This window comes from Arachis duranensis, chromosome 5 (genome assembly GCF_000817695.3).
Source record: "Arachis duranensis cultivar V14167 chromosome 5, aradu.V14167.gnm2.J7QH, whole genome shotgun sequence".
Classification (NCBI taxonomy): domain Eukaryota; kingdom Viridiplantae; phylum Streptophyta; class Magnoliopsida; order Fabales; family Fabaceae; genus Arachis; species Arachis duranensis.
In genome coordinates this window covers 89,260,648-89,273,489 of record NC_029776.3, presented here as the reverse complement: position 1 = coordinate 89,273,489, position 12,842 = coordinate 89,260,648, and the positions used below count along the sequence as shown (strand labels likewise).

The 12,842-nt window shown below is 33.4% G+C and overlaps 1 protein-coding gene across 1 annotated transcript; it reads left to right on the top strand.

The window, feature by feature from the left end:
* The first annotated feature begins 366 nt into the window (after nucleotides 1–366).
* LOC107490233 (auxin-responsive protein IAA27) lies at nucleotides 367–5,092 on the top strand. Its single transcript, XM_016110998.3, has 5 exons — nucleotides 367–941; nucleotides 2,039–2,268; nucleotides 3,323–3,464; nucleotides 3,610–3,671; nucleotides 4,876–5,092. Exons 1-5 carry the CDS (start codon nucleotides 583–585, stop codon nucleotides 4,929–4,931), a joined length of 849 nt encoding a protein of 282 aa, XP_015966484.1. The 5' UTR covers nucleotides 367–582; the 3' UTR covers nucleotides 4,932–5,092.
* Nucleotides 5,093–12,842: the final 7,750 nt, after the last annotated feature.

Genomic DNA, 12,842 nt, shown 5'->3' with positions numbered 1-12,842 from the left:
CTTTTATTATTTTTCTTTCTTGTCACACCACTAACAGTTAACACTAACAATGCTATGACATTATAACAGTATATTAATTAAGCTTGTGTTTAATAATTATAGTAGAAAAACATAAATAAAAAAGACACAAAAAAAAAAATATTTTATGCTTCTATTTTTATTTTTGTAAAGGAATAGAAAACACCTAATTTTGCATTTCAAAAGTCACTATCTTGCACCACGAAAATTAATTAAGAGGAGGATTTAAGAATATGCAAATCCAGGCTCCAACCTTAATTACATTTTTAGTTTTTACTCTCATTTATTTATTTATTTATGTCTTAACTAAAAAAACGTACTATATAAGAAACAGAAAAACACGCACAACTCAAAGAGAACCTTCTCTTCATCAACTTAACCCTTCTCATTTTCTTATCACTACTATCGAATTCTGATTCTTCAAGTTTATAGCTTCTGTTCCTCTCCCTTTCTTGTTCCCTTCCCTTGTTTCCATTTTTGTGAAACAAGAACTGAGAGTGCAAAAAACTAACTGCAGTGTAATACAGAGTGTAACAATTAATCTGAAAAAAAAAAAAAGGTTTGATGTCTGTGCCATTAGAGCAAGACTATGTAGTAGGCTTACCTGAGCTTCCTTCAATGGAAACCACAGAAAAAACCCCTCAAAAAACAACAAAAACCAGTGGTAGCTTCTTGAACCTTAAGGCCACTGAACTTAGACTTGGCTTGCCAGGTTCAGAGTCACCAGAAAAAGATGAAGATGATGGTGTGTGTTCTGGGAAGTTGAATCTCTCTGGAAATGGTGGATCAGAAATGGGTATTGGTAAAGATGGTAACTTGTTCACTCCTCCAAGAGAAAGAGAACAAGCATCTGTTATGAAAGAGTCAACAAAGCCACTCAGTCAGAACCACAAGCCTCAGATATCTTCTGCTACTGCTGCAAAGTATGCTACTATCTTTATCCGTTTAATATTTTTCTTTTCTTTTTTTCCCCATGCCTTTGTTGCTTGTAAGCAAAAAGTGATTATGGTTTTTGATTTTTTGCATGTGCATATTCTTATTACTGTTCTGTAACTTTTTTTGAATGGTTGGATGGATAGAAAAAGCTTACGTTAGTGAGTAATTTTTAAGATGAGGTAGGTAATTCAGAGAAAGGGAAAAGTAATTTTTTAAGATAAAAATTAAAATAAACCTAAAAAGTTAGTAGGAAAGAGAATCTTCTTGTTTTATCAAATCATGTTTGCTCCTATAGTGAGTGACTCAATGACCTCTTTGTTAACTCTATTCTATGTAACTTGATTTTTCAGGATTATTCCACTCATCACATCATCATCATCTTAATCATTCTTCTTTGGTTGCCCCTTAAAATTTACTTTTATATATGATTTGGAACTGATCTCCAATTTCTATGGTGAATTTTTGTTTGACTAATAAATACACAAATTGATCCCAAGAATTTTAGATCAAAGACTTTGTTCTAAGATGGACTAATTTGTAGTTTTTAGAACCTAAGTGATTAATTTGTCTCACACTAATAATTGTCAGATTTCCAAAGCAATAAAATTTGTTGAGAACAAAGTGTTTTGAACTTTTGATTTAAAATCTATTAAAAACCAATTTGGATATTTACTCCTTCTCATTTTTTACCCCACTGTATATCATTTAAGTTTGTTTTGTTTTTGAAGTTATAATATAAACACTAAGCAGTGATTCCTAAGGTTGCATTATAAGTTTTAAAAATAGAATAAGAGAAGACATATAATGTTGAATAAATTATAAAAATTTAATTTATTCTATTTTTTATTAGAAAAATTTAGGATAAAAATAATAATAAAAAATATAATTATAAAAAATAGATAAAAATAATAAAAAAATAAAAAATAAATTATGTCTTGTCTTTATATTTTTTCTGTCAAAAAAATATAAAATACATTTATTTAATGTCTTTATTCATGTTTAGTGTCCTCTGCTGTAAACAAATGAAGCCTAACATATTGAGAGAATGCTTTTGTAGCAATTTAATGTTTTTGTGTGTATACAGAGAACAGGTAGTGGGATGGCCACCAATCCGTTCATTCAGGAAGAACTCAATGGCAACTTCTTTGATGAATGATGAAGTTGATGCATCAGAAGCCAACTCTGGTAATTGCCTTTATGTCAAAGTCAGCAAGGATGGTGCTCCATTCTTGAGGAAAGTTGATCTCAAAAACTTTGATTCTTATAGGGATCTCTCTTCAGCCCTCAACAACATGTTTACTTGCTTTACAATCAGTGAGTTTGGTTTCTCTTTTCTTTAACTTGCAAATTTCAGTTGTCTTCTTTTGGTTTCATTAGGCTAAAAGAATATTCTTCTGTGATGCCAAATTTATTCTCTTCATTTGATTTGATTTGATTTTGTGGAGAGAAACATAATAAGGATTTCAGCATGAGGAGATGTATCCAGTGGTGACATGACATTAGTGGTTTTATATAAATGAAAATTTACATGTAATTTGTCTTTCATAAAAAATTAATAATTAAAAATATTATAATTTAATCAAACATATTAAAAGTTATGTCTTTGTACAATTTGTCTTTCATAAATTATCTAACAAAATGATAAAGACAATTACACATAAATTTCTGTCTTTGTATAACTCTAAAAAGCGTAAATATAGATTGTATAGCTATAAATGAATGGTCGAGATTAAAAGTTGTTATATTATCAAGTAACAACTTAAAAGAATCGCGCGACTCTATCTTTTAATCTTGGATTATTTTACGCGTGAAATCAGCCATTAAAGTCAGCTACCAATATAAAATACATGTTGGAAAACCAACTTGGGTTGGTCGAGTGGTCAACTCACTCGTCCGCTTAAATAAGTGCTGGGGGTTCGAATTCCACCTTGTGCATGCAGCAACCCATTGGCCAGCGGCAGACCCTTAAATGGAGCTCCGATCCGCGACGGATTAATCCTTGACTTGTCGGGTTGGGAGATACCGTGGGCAACAAAAAAAAATACATATTGGAATATAAATATACATTGAAAATAAATTAAATCACACATATATTTATACACAAATATATTGATGGCTGATTTTAGTAGCTAATTTTGGTGTACGAATAGCATTTTTATTTAATCTTTACCATTCATGTACAATCCAATTGTTTAAATTTACTTATTTGACTCCCATAAAACCATTTCTCTCATTCGATCAAAGTTTAGGTATTCGGCTTCTCTAAACTGTACAAGTTGATATAGTCAGAAAGTGAAGGATTCTTAGTCTTTGAATATTCATCATGTTACATATTTTGCTAAGATTATTATATCATTCACAAGTGTAGGTCAATGTGGTACTCATGGAGTTTCTAGTAGAGACAAGTTGAGTGAAAGTAAGTTGATGGATCTGCTTCATGGTTCAGAATATGTTCTCACCTATGAAGACAAGGATGGTGATTGGATGCTAGTTGGTGATGTTCCATGGGAGTAAGCTCATATAATTTTCTTTTATTTTTTTTAATTTGATTATTAACAAGCATAGTGCTGCTAGTTATGGTTAATTTATAGCCAGAAGTTTTCAAAGAAAGGGATTATTTTCAATTTTGAAATTATGTAATTGTTGTTGTTTTAGGATGTTCACTAATTCTTGCAAGAGACTGAGGATAATGAAGAGTTCGGAAGCTATTGGACTAGGTATGTAGGACTTGTAATATTATTATGGTTTAATTATTTTTTTATTTCTGTAATTTTACCTAACTTGCAATTAAGTTCAAATTGAAGATATTCATAATTAAGAATCTAATTAGATGTTTGTTCACATATTTTTTGGAAAATATTCCATTAATTTTAGAAAAAATTCTACTTCTCTCTTCTGAGAGATATTAAAATGACATTTTTCTTCTCTCTATTTGTAAAATATACACTCTTCTCTCTTATAACTTTTAAAAAATCTCACCTTTGATTTATTTTAAATTTTTTGTGTTGACTAACGTAAATTTTACTCATTTTTCAAAAAAAATATTTTTTATAAAAATATCCTTTAACAAAAATTTTTTTTTGATTAAATTTTGTTTACCAAAATACTTTTTAACAAATTATTTTTTACTAATTAAATTATATTTTTACTAAAATCTTTTTTTAAATTAATAATTAAATTATTTTTTTAACATAAATTATTTTTTTATTAATTAAATTATTTTTTCTAAAAACACAAGTGAGTCATCCTTATTTTTTAAGGTTGTCCTTGGAGGATCATGCTTTTCCTTCTCTATATGACTTTCTTTTTAGATTTTTCTAAAATTTTTAAAAAATATTTTGATAAAAATAAAATCTAATCAATAGAAAAATAATTGTTAAAAGGTATTTCAACAGACAATTTAATTAAAAAAAATATTATTTTTGCTAAAGAATACTTTTATAAAAAATAATTTATTCTTGAAAGATAGATAAAATTAACGTTAGTTAACACAAAAGATTTAAAATGAATTAAAGATGAAGTTTTTTAAAAATAATAAGGGATGAAAGTGTATATTTTATAAATAGAAGAGAAGGAAGTGTTATTTTAGCATCTCTCAAAAAAAAGAAGCAAAATTTTCTCTTAATTTTAACGTTTTTAGTATGAAATGACTTAATTATAAATTTAAAAAACAACATAAAGATTCAATTTAAAAAATATATAAAAATTTAATTATAAATTTAATAAAATTATAAGAATTAAAGAGTAAATAAAATTATTATTATTTCTCATTTCTTTGAACATGGTCACAATTTGTTGAACTCCATTGCCTATTCTATGATTCCGGCTTATAATTTGGATATCTAGCATCTTTTTTATGCTTATGAATAAGTTATTGTACTCATCTTTGTTGATATGCTTTTCTAAATCTAATTCATGCAGCACCAAGAGCCATGGAAAAGTGCAAAAGTCGCAACAAGCTAGCACAATATATATAAAATATAGCAGAAGCTCACCTATGGAATTCTCTTCCTTTCTTATATTATGGACATGCAAGTTTTCTAAGAGTTTTATATTAGTAGCAACTTGTGTTATTTATTGTAGACATTTTATTTATAATATTTATTTCCTTAAGTTTGTTGCCTACCCTCTCTTTCTAATGTATATGAGCATTTTTATTTTTACAAGGAAAAAAAATCAAACGAAAAACATTATATATAATATTTTTGTGTACATTTTATTTTATTTCATTTTTTATCAAAAGTGTTGATAAAAGGTAAAAGAAAATTAAAATGTATTTTGTATCATAAAAATATCGTATATGCTCAGTGTTAGTGTTGCAACTGTGAGGAGTGTTGAAGTTAGTCCCACATCAAAGAAAGCAAGAAAGAGTGAAGAGTTTATAAGATGAGAGACCCATTTACTTGACACCTTAAGGTTCTGAGTGAAATCTCCCCGGTGGTTGAGAGCTCCCTACAGTTGGCCCAACAAATGGAGGAAAATACTCATGGACCAAATATGGTCAAATTGAATTCCCAAAATTATTCATTTTGGAAGACCCTCATGGAAGACATATTGTATGTGGAAGATGTGGAAGAAATTAAAAAAAGTTGACGTTAGCAATGGTTAAAGAGAGCATGTTGAATGAAGAAGTCAGAAGAAGAAAGAGAGGTTTGACTAATGCCTCTTCCCAGTCAAAAGCACTTGTTTCAGAGTCACGGGAGAAAGGTCAAAGTAGAAAACCTCACAATTCTGATAGGTGAGAGAGTCGAAGCAAGTCAAGAGGAAAGTACAAGCCAAGAAAAGAGTTCATTTGTCACCATTGTGGCAAGCCGGGGCACATCAAGAGGTATTGTAGGTTCTTGAAAAGAGAACAATCAAGGGGAAGAAGCGAAGACAAAGGTAAAGATAGTGATAAAGAAACTGCTGCTATTGTTTATGAAGATGTTCTTATCACATATGATGAAAATTATGTGAATTTTGCCTGTGATGATTCCACTTGGATTACGGACTATGGTGCCTCATGTCATGTCACTCCGAGGCATGAATTTTTCACTTCCTATACTGCTGAAAACTTTGGCAAGATCAAATTGGGAGATAAAGGAGTGTGTGACATCATTGGTATGGGTGATATGTGGCTTGAAACCAACATGGGATGCAAGTTGCAGTTGAAGAATGTTAGGCATACACCAGATATGCGGTTCAATCTCATTTCAGTGAAGGCATTGGATCAAGAGGGGTATTGCACTTTCTTTGGTAGTGGAAAATGCAAGATTACCAAAGAGGCTCTCATTGTTGCTAGAGAAGACAATAATCTCACTACTCTCTATCAGTTGCAAGCAAAGTTGTGCAAAGAAGATGTGAATGTTGCTGATGATTCCTCTTCTAATTTGTGGCACATACGTCTTGGTCACTTGAGCGAGAAAGGACTAAACGTCTTAGCCAAGAAGCACTCACTTCCCGTAAAAGGTACAACTTTAAATACTTGCACTCATTGTTTTGTTAGAAAGCATGCTAGAGTATCATTTCATAGTTCTGGACATCATAGGAGATCACATGTTCTAGATTTAGTTCACACTGATGTTTGCACTATGGATGCTATGACAGTAGGTGGTGCATCATATTTTGTTACTTTTATTGATGATTATTCTCGAAAAGTGTAGGCTTTTGTTTTGATATCTAAAGACCAGGTGCTCGGAATTTTCAAACACTTTCATGCAAGAGTTGAAAGAGAAACAGGAAGGAAATTGAAATGTGTTTAAGCAGATAATGGTGGTGAATACAGGGGTCCGTTTGAAGAGTATTGTAAAGGACATGGGATCAAGCTTGAGAAGACGATTTTTAAGACTCCTCAACATAATGGAGTTGCAGAGAGAATGAATCGCACTATCAATGATAGAGTCAGGTGTATGCTCTCTCATGCAAAGTTGCCTAAATCCTTTTGGGGTGAAGCAATGAGGACTGCAGTAGATTTGATCAACCTTTCTCCTTCAGTTCCACTAAATGGTGATGTTCCAGAGAAAGTTTGGAGAGGAAAAGATGTCTCCTATAGTCACTTGCGAGTTTTCACCTGTAGGGCTTTTATTCACATTCCAAGAGATGAAAGGTCCAAATTGGATGGAAAGTCAAAGCAGTGTATCTTCATGGGTTATGGTCACGAAGACTTTGGTTACAGATTATGGGATCTGGTGAGCAAGAAGATAATTAGAAGCCGAGATGTGATTTTTCTTGAAGACCAAACTATTAAAGATCTTGAGAAGACAAATAAGCCAACTGTAACTGTTAGACGTTTTGTTGATGATGAACCTGGTCCTTCCACTAGACCTCCTATTGATGGGGGAGATGTACAAGTTGATAATAATGGTAATGATTTGCATGATCAACCTACACCTCCACCTGAGGTGCCAGATGTTGAAGTTTCACCTGAACCACCAGTTGAGCCTGAATTGAGAAAATCTACTAGAGAGCGTCATCCTTCTCAGAAATACTCTCCTCATGAGTATGTGATGAACACTGAGACTGGGGAGCCAGAAAGCTACCAGGAAGCTATGTTTGATGAGCATAAGGAAGATTGGTTGAAGGCCATGCAAGAAGAAATAAAATTCTTGCATGAGAATCATACATTTGAATTGGTGAAGTTGCCGAAAGGTAAGCGAGCATTCAAGAATAAATGGGTGTTCAAATTGAAAGCGGATGAAAATGTCTCACGGCCAAGGTACAAAGCTCGATTGGTTGTGAAAGGTTTTGAGCAAAAGAAATGTATTGATTTTGAGGAGATTTTCTCTCCAGTTGTGAAGATGTCCTCCATTCGAGTTGTGCTTGGATTGGCAGCTAGCTTAAATTTAGAGGTTGAGCAGCTTGATATGAAGACTGCATTCCTTCACAGTGACATAGATAAAGAAATCTATATGGAGCAACCAGAGGATTTCGAGGTTAAAGGAAAGGATCACCTTGTATGCAAGTTGAATAAGAGCTTATATGGGCTGAAGCAAGCGCCAAGGCAGTGGTACACGAAGTTTGATTCCTTCATGGAAGGTCATGGGTACAGTAAGACTTCTTCTGATCATTGTGTATATGTTAAAAAATTCTCTGATGGTGATTTTATAATTCTCTTACTTTATGTTGGTGACATGTTGATTGTTGGTCATGACATTAAGAAGATTGAAAGTCTTAAGAAAGACTTGAATAAAATCCTTTGCTATGAAGGATTTGGGTGCTGCAAAGAAAATTCTTGGCATGAGTATCACTCGTGACAGGAAGAATGGGAAACTGTGGTTGTCATAGTAGAAGTATATTGAGAAGGTTTAGAGAGGTTTAGCATGAGTAATTCCAAACCTGTTAGTACTCTACTTGCTAGTCATTTCAGCTGAGTTTGCAGCAATGTCCTACAAGTGAGAAAGAGCAAGCATAAATGAAAAAGATTTCATATGCATCTGCAGTTGGCAGTTTGATGTATGCTATGGTTTGCACCAGGCCGGATATTGCTCATGCCGTTGGAGTTGTTAGTCGGTTTCTCTCTAATCCTGGCAAGGAACACTGGCAAGCAGTGAAGTGGATTCTCAGATACCTTAATGGTACTTCCAGAGTTTGTTTATGCTTTAGAAGTGGCCAACCTGTGTTGGATGGTTACACAGATGCGGATATGGCTGGGGATCTTGATTCAAGAAAGTCTACCTCTGGTTATATGATGACTTTTGCAGGGGGAGCTGTGTCGTGGCAATCCCGACTTCAGAAATGTGTTGCTTTGTCTACTACAGAGGCAGAATACATTGTTGTTGTTGAAGCTTTTAAGGAACTCTTGTGGATGAAGAAATTTCTACAAGAGTTAGGCATCAATCAAGAGAAGTTTGTGTTATTCTGTGACAGTCAGAGTGCTATCCATCTCAGCTAGAATCTGACGTTTCATTCCAGATCGAAGCACATAGAGGTGAGGTATCATTGGATACGTCAAGCGCTTGAGTTGAAGTCATATGCACTTGAGAAGATCCATGCTGATGATAATGACTCAGATATGATGACTAAGAGTTTACCTGCAGTGAAATTTGATTCCTGCAAAGAGAAGGCGGGTTTGGTGGAGCAGCCTATCCCCACTCGAGTTGGTGAGGGGAGATTTGTTGGTGGGTCTCCAACTAAGTGGGGCCCACATATTATAAAACAAAAAAAAATAAAGAAAGAAGAGTGGCTAATAAGCCACGGTAAGGAGAGATAGAGTGAGATTTTTGAAACCCTCATTTTCAAAGCAAAATGAAATAGAGAGTGAGGAGTGGATTCGTCATCGAAGAGGAGAAGAATTTGGGGAAAAAGCGCAAGCCAACTTTGATCCTATTAAATCGGTAAACTTGCTCCATTTCTTATAAAATTTTAGTATGTTATTTCTAGTGTAGAGATGAACATTAGGATATAACTTGCTTGTTGTATTGCCTTCTCTTTTGCCTGATTTGAGATACCCACTTAGTAGAGGGTTTATGTTGATTCCATTAGTTTTGATGATGTATTTTGTTGATTGTTGAGATGCCCTAGTGTCACTAGAAAGACTGTTTGTGTACCCATTATTCTGATAGTGGAAGATTTTTTTCTGGACTAGGTTCCGTGAGTTTTTTGTCCCTCTTTTGGGGGTTTTCCCACGTTAAAATTTTGGTGTTTGATTATTTAATTTCTGCCATTATATTTGCTGCTTGGAGTATCTTTGGTATTGCCCATTTAATCGCACAGGTTGTGGGAAAATTTTTTTTTGTGCTTCCGCTGTTAGACAGATTCTTGTTTTGAACCTTTGTTGAGTTTTTCCAATAAAGTGGTATCAGAGCCGATGGTTTAATCGGTCTGGTTTAAGGAGTATTCAAGGTGAAGTATCGAAAGTCTTCCCGGCAAAGGTGGTCCGGGCGGCGTGTCCCGCGGTATTTTGCGGCGGTGTGATGGATGAATACTCATATGTGGAGGAGGAGTTAGGGGAGTTGATGCTTGATGTGGAGGCTCACACTTGAGGGGGAGATTGTTAGTGTTGTAAGTGTGAGGAGTGTTGAAGTTAGTCCCACATCAAAGAAAGCAAGAAAGAGTGAGGAATTTATAAGATGAGAGACCCATTTACTTGACACCTTAAGGTTTTGAGTTAGATGTGGTGTCTTCTCATCTTATGTTATCTCACTTGATTTCTACCCGAAATCTTTCCGGTGGTCGAGAACTCCCCACGGTTGGCCCAACACTTAGTAGATTAAAGTGTAATGAAAATATAATTTTTCAAAAAGGAAAACAAAGTTAAACAAATACTATGAGACCGAAACACTGATTGGTTTTAAAAAAAATCAGTTCATTTTTATATAAATAGTTGGATAATATCAGAGAGGAATAATGTTAGAAGATTATCAAAATTTATTTTTTTTTTGTTATCAATTAATTATCAATTTTTAAAAGTATGGAATAATATAAATTATATTGTTAGATTTTTAAATTAAAGAAATTAGATTATATTACAAAAAATTGAATTAAAAGGTTATTTTAATTAAAAAATATCAACAAAATTTATTTTTTATATTCTTTTAAATATGTTACTCTTAAAATAATATTAAATATATTTTTTTAAATAATAAATTAAAATAATACAACATATATGATAATCATTAGTTGAAATAAAACATAAAAAGAATATTTACTTATTTATTTCTTTATTTTTGCAGATACGCGGATATACAGATCGGATATGCAGATACCTACACAAAATTCGCAATCCGATCCTATTAGTGTGCGGATCGGATCCATATCTGCAATTTTCGGATCGGATTCGGATAAATACCGCGGATGTGCGGATTGAATCCGATTCATGAACACCCCTACTTTAAGGCTTGTTTAAGGTACATCAGCCATTGTTTGTAAACTAAATAAGAGCCTTTATGGCCTCAAACAAGCACACACGAGAGTAGTTTTTGAAACTTAGTCATACTCTACAAAAATTGAGCTTTTACTCTACAAAATCTCTTTTTGTTAGAAATGATGACAATATGTGATGAATTTACTTTGTTATGTTGATGATATTATACTTATAGGTAGTGATTCTCATGCTATATCTAACATGATACAAAAGCTGCATAATAGTTTCTCTCCTAAAGATCTTGGGTATTTAAGTTATTTCTTAGATATTGAAGTCTTACACTCAAGCAGGACAACTACATTTATCTCAAACAAGATACATTATCAATTTGTTATTCAAAGTTGGCATGCAAGGAGCTGCTCCCATGCCAACTCCAACGGTCTCCTCCTTTCAACTACTGTCATGCACAAGTCACTGGTATCTCATTGGAAGACTGTTAAACGAATTTTACGCTACTTGCAAGGGACAAAGACTCATGGGTTAATTTTTCATGTATGCAGTGACTATATATTATATGGGTTTTCAGATTTTGATTGGGCAGCTGACCTCAAAGAACGGAAATCAATTTTTGGGTATTTTATATATTTGGAAACTAACTTAATTACCTAGTCGTGCAAGAAACGAAACACAATCTCTAGATCTTCCACTAAAGGGGACATTTGCTAGCTCACAAATCTGTTGATAGAACTTGGAATAAAGTTTCAAACCCCCTTCAATTCTGTGTGATAACATGAGCACATTTCTTTTAGCTTATAATCCAGTGTTACATGACAAGACAAAATATTTTCAGCTAGATATTCAAGTAATTCGGTATAAGCTTACCAAAAAGTTATTATATGTGATCCACCTTCCGAGAAGTGAGCTCCCTCACTGCTGTCACCTTCAAGCGGTTGAAGAGCAAACTCAGAGTGGTGTTAATGTTGCAAGTGTGAGGAGTGTTGAAGCTAGTCCCACATCAAAGAAAGCATGGAAGAGTGAGGAGTTTATAAGATGAGAGACCCATTTACTTGACACCTTAAGGTTTTGAGTTGGATATGGTGTCTTCTCATCTTAGGTTCTCTCGCTTGATTCCTCCCCGAAGTCTCCCGCCGGTGGTCGAGAGCTCTCCACGGTTGGCCTAACAAGTGGTATTAGAGCCGATGGTTAATCGGTCTGGTGGTTTTAAGGGGTATTCAAGGTTGTAAGCATAGCTCCAAACCAACAAACAACTCTCACATCAAATTAAATTTGGTTTTGTCACTAGTACAAACCCCAATAAAAATTAACCGAAGTATTTAAACTCCGGGTCGTTTCACAAGGAATTGCAATGAAGTGCTCAATTATTGGCTATGAAAATGCAAGGGGGTTTTATTTTATATTTTGACAAGAAAAGTAAATAACAAGAAAGTAAAATGACAAGAACTAATAAAATAAAGGAAAAGAACTCTTGGCTAAGACATGGGAAATTGAGATCACCATCCTTGTCTACAACCCATATATTGATAATTATGAGAGGCCAACCTATTAAGTCTACTTCCAAAAGCCTTAAGTACGTAATATCTACAACTAGGCTTGAAGTACGTCAAATAGGCTTGATCACATCAACCCATAAAGTCTAACCTCACTACTAATTAACCTAGTAGTAGGCTAGTGTCAATGGCTATCAAATTGATCACCAAGGGTTCTCAAATCACCAAATCATTGAGACTCAATGACTCATAGTCACTCAATTCCCTTAGCCTAGGCCAAGATAAAAAAAAGCTACTCAAAAACTAGTGTAAACGTTTCATCAAACACTTAGAATACAAGAAAAGTAAACATCACCAAATACAAAAGTTAACAAGATCCATAACTATTATCAACAAGAAATCAACAATAGCAATTTAGATGAACATAAAAAGGACATAGAAACATAAAATTGCATTAAAGAAAATTAAGATTCAACAATGGTTCATCAACATAGAAGAGAGCAAAACAAGAAATTAACAAGAGAAACTAAGATGATTAAGACAATAGAACACTAAAATATAAAGAGAATTGAAATCAAAACAAGAATTAAAAGATAAAT

What these genes read in the sequence shown, in the direction of transcription:
- LOC107490233 (XM_016110998.3), top strand. Translation starts at nt 583, where the DNA reads ATGTCTGTGCCATTAGAGCAAGACTATGTAGTAGGCTTACCTGAGCTT. An exon ending in GTTGGTGATGTTCCATGGGA is followed by an intron (nt 3,465 to 3,609) that starts GTAAGCTCATAT and finishes TTGTTGTTTTAG; the next exon opens with GATGTTCACTAATTCTTGCA. An exon ending in TTCGGAAGCTATTGGACTAG is followed by an intron (nt 3,672 to 4,875) that starts GTATGTAGGACT and finishes TAATTCATGCAG; the next exon opens with CACCAAGAGCCATGGAAAAG.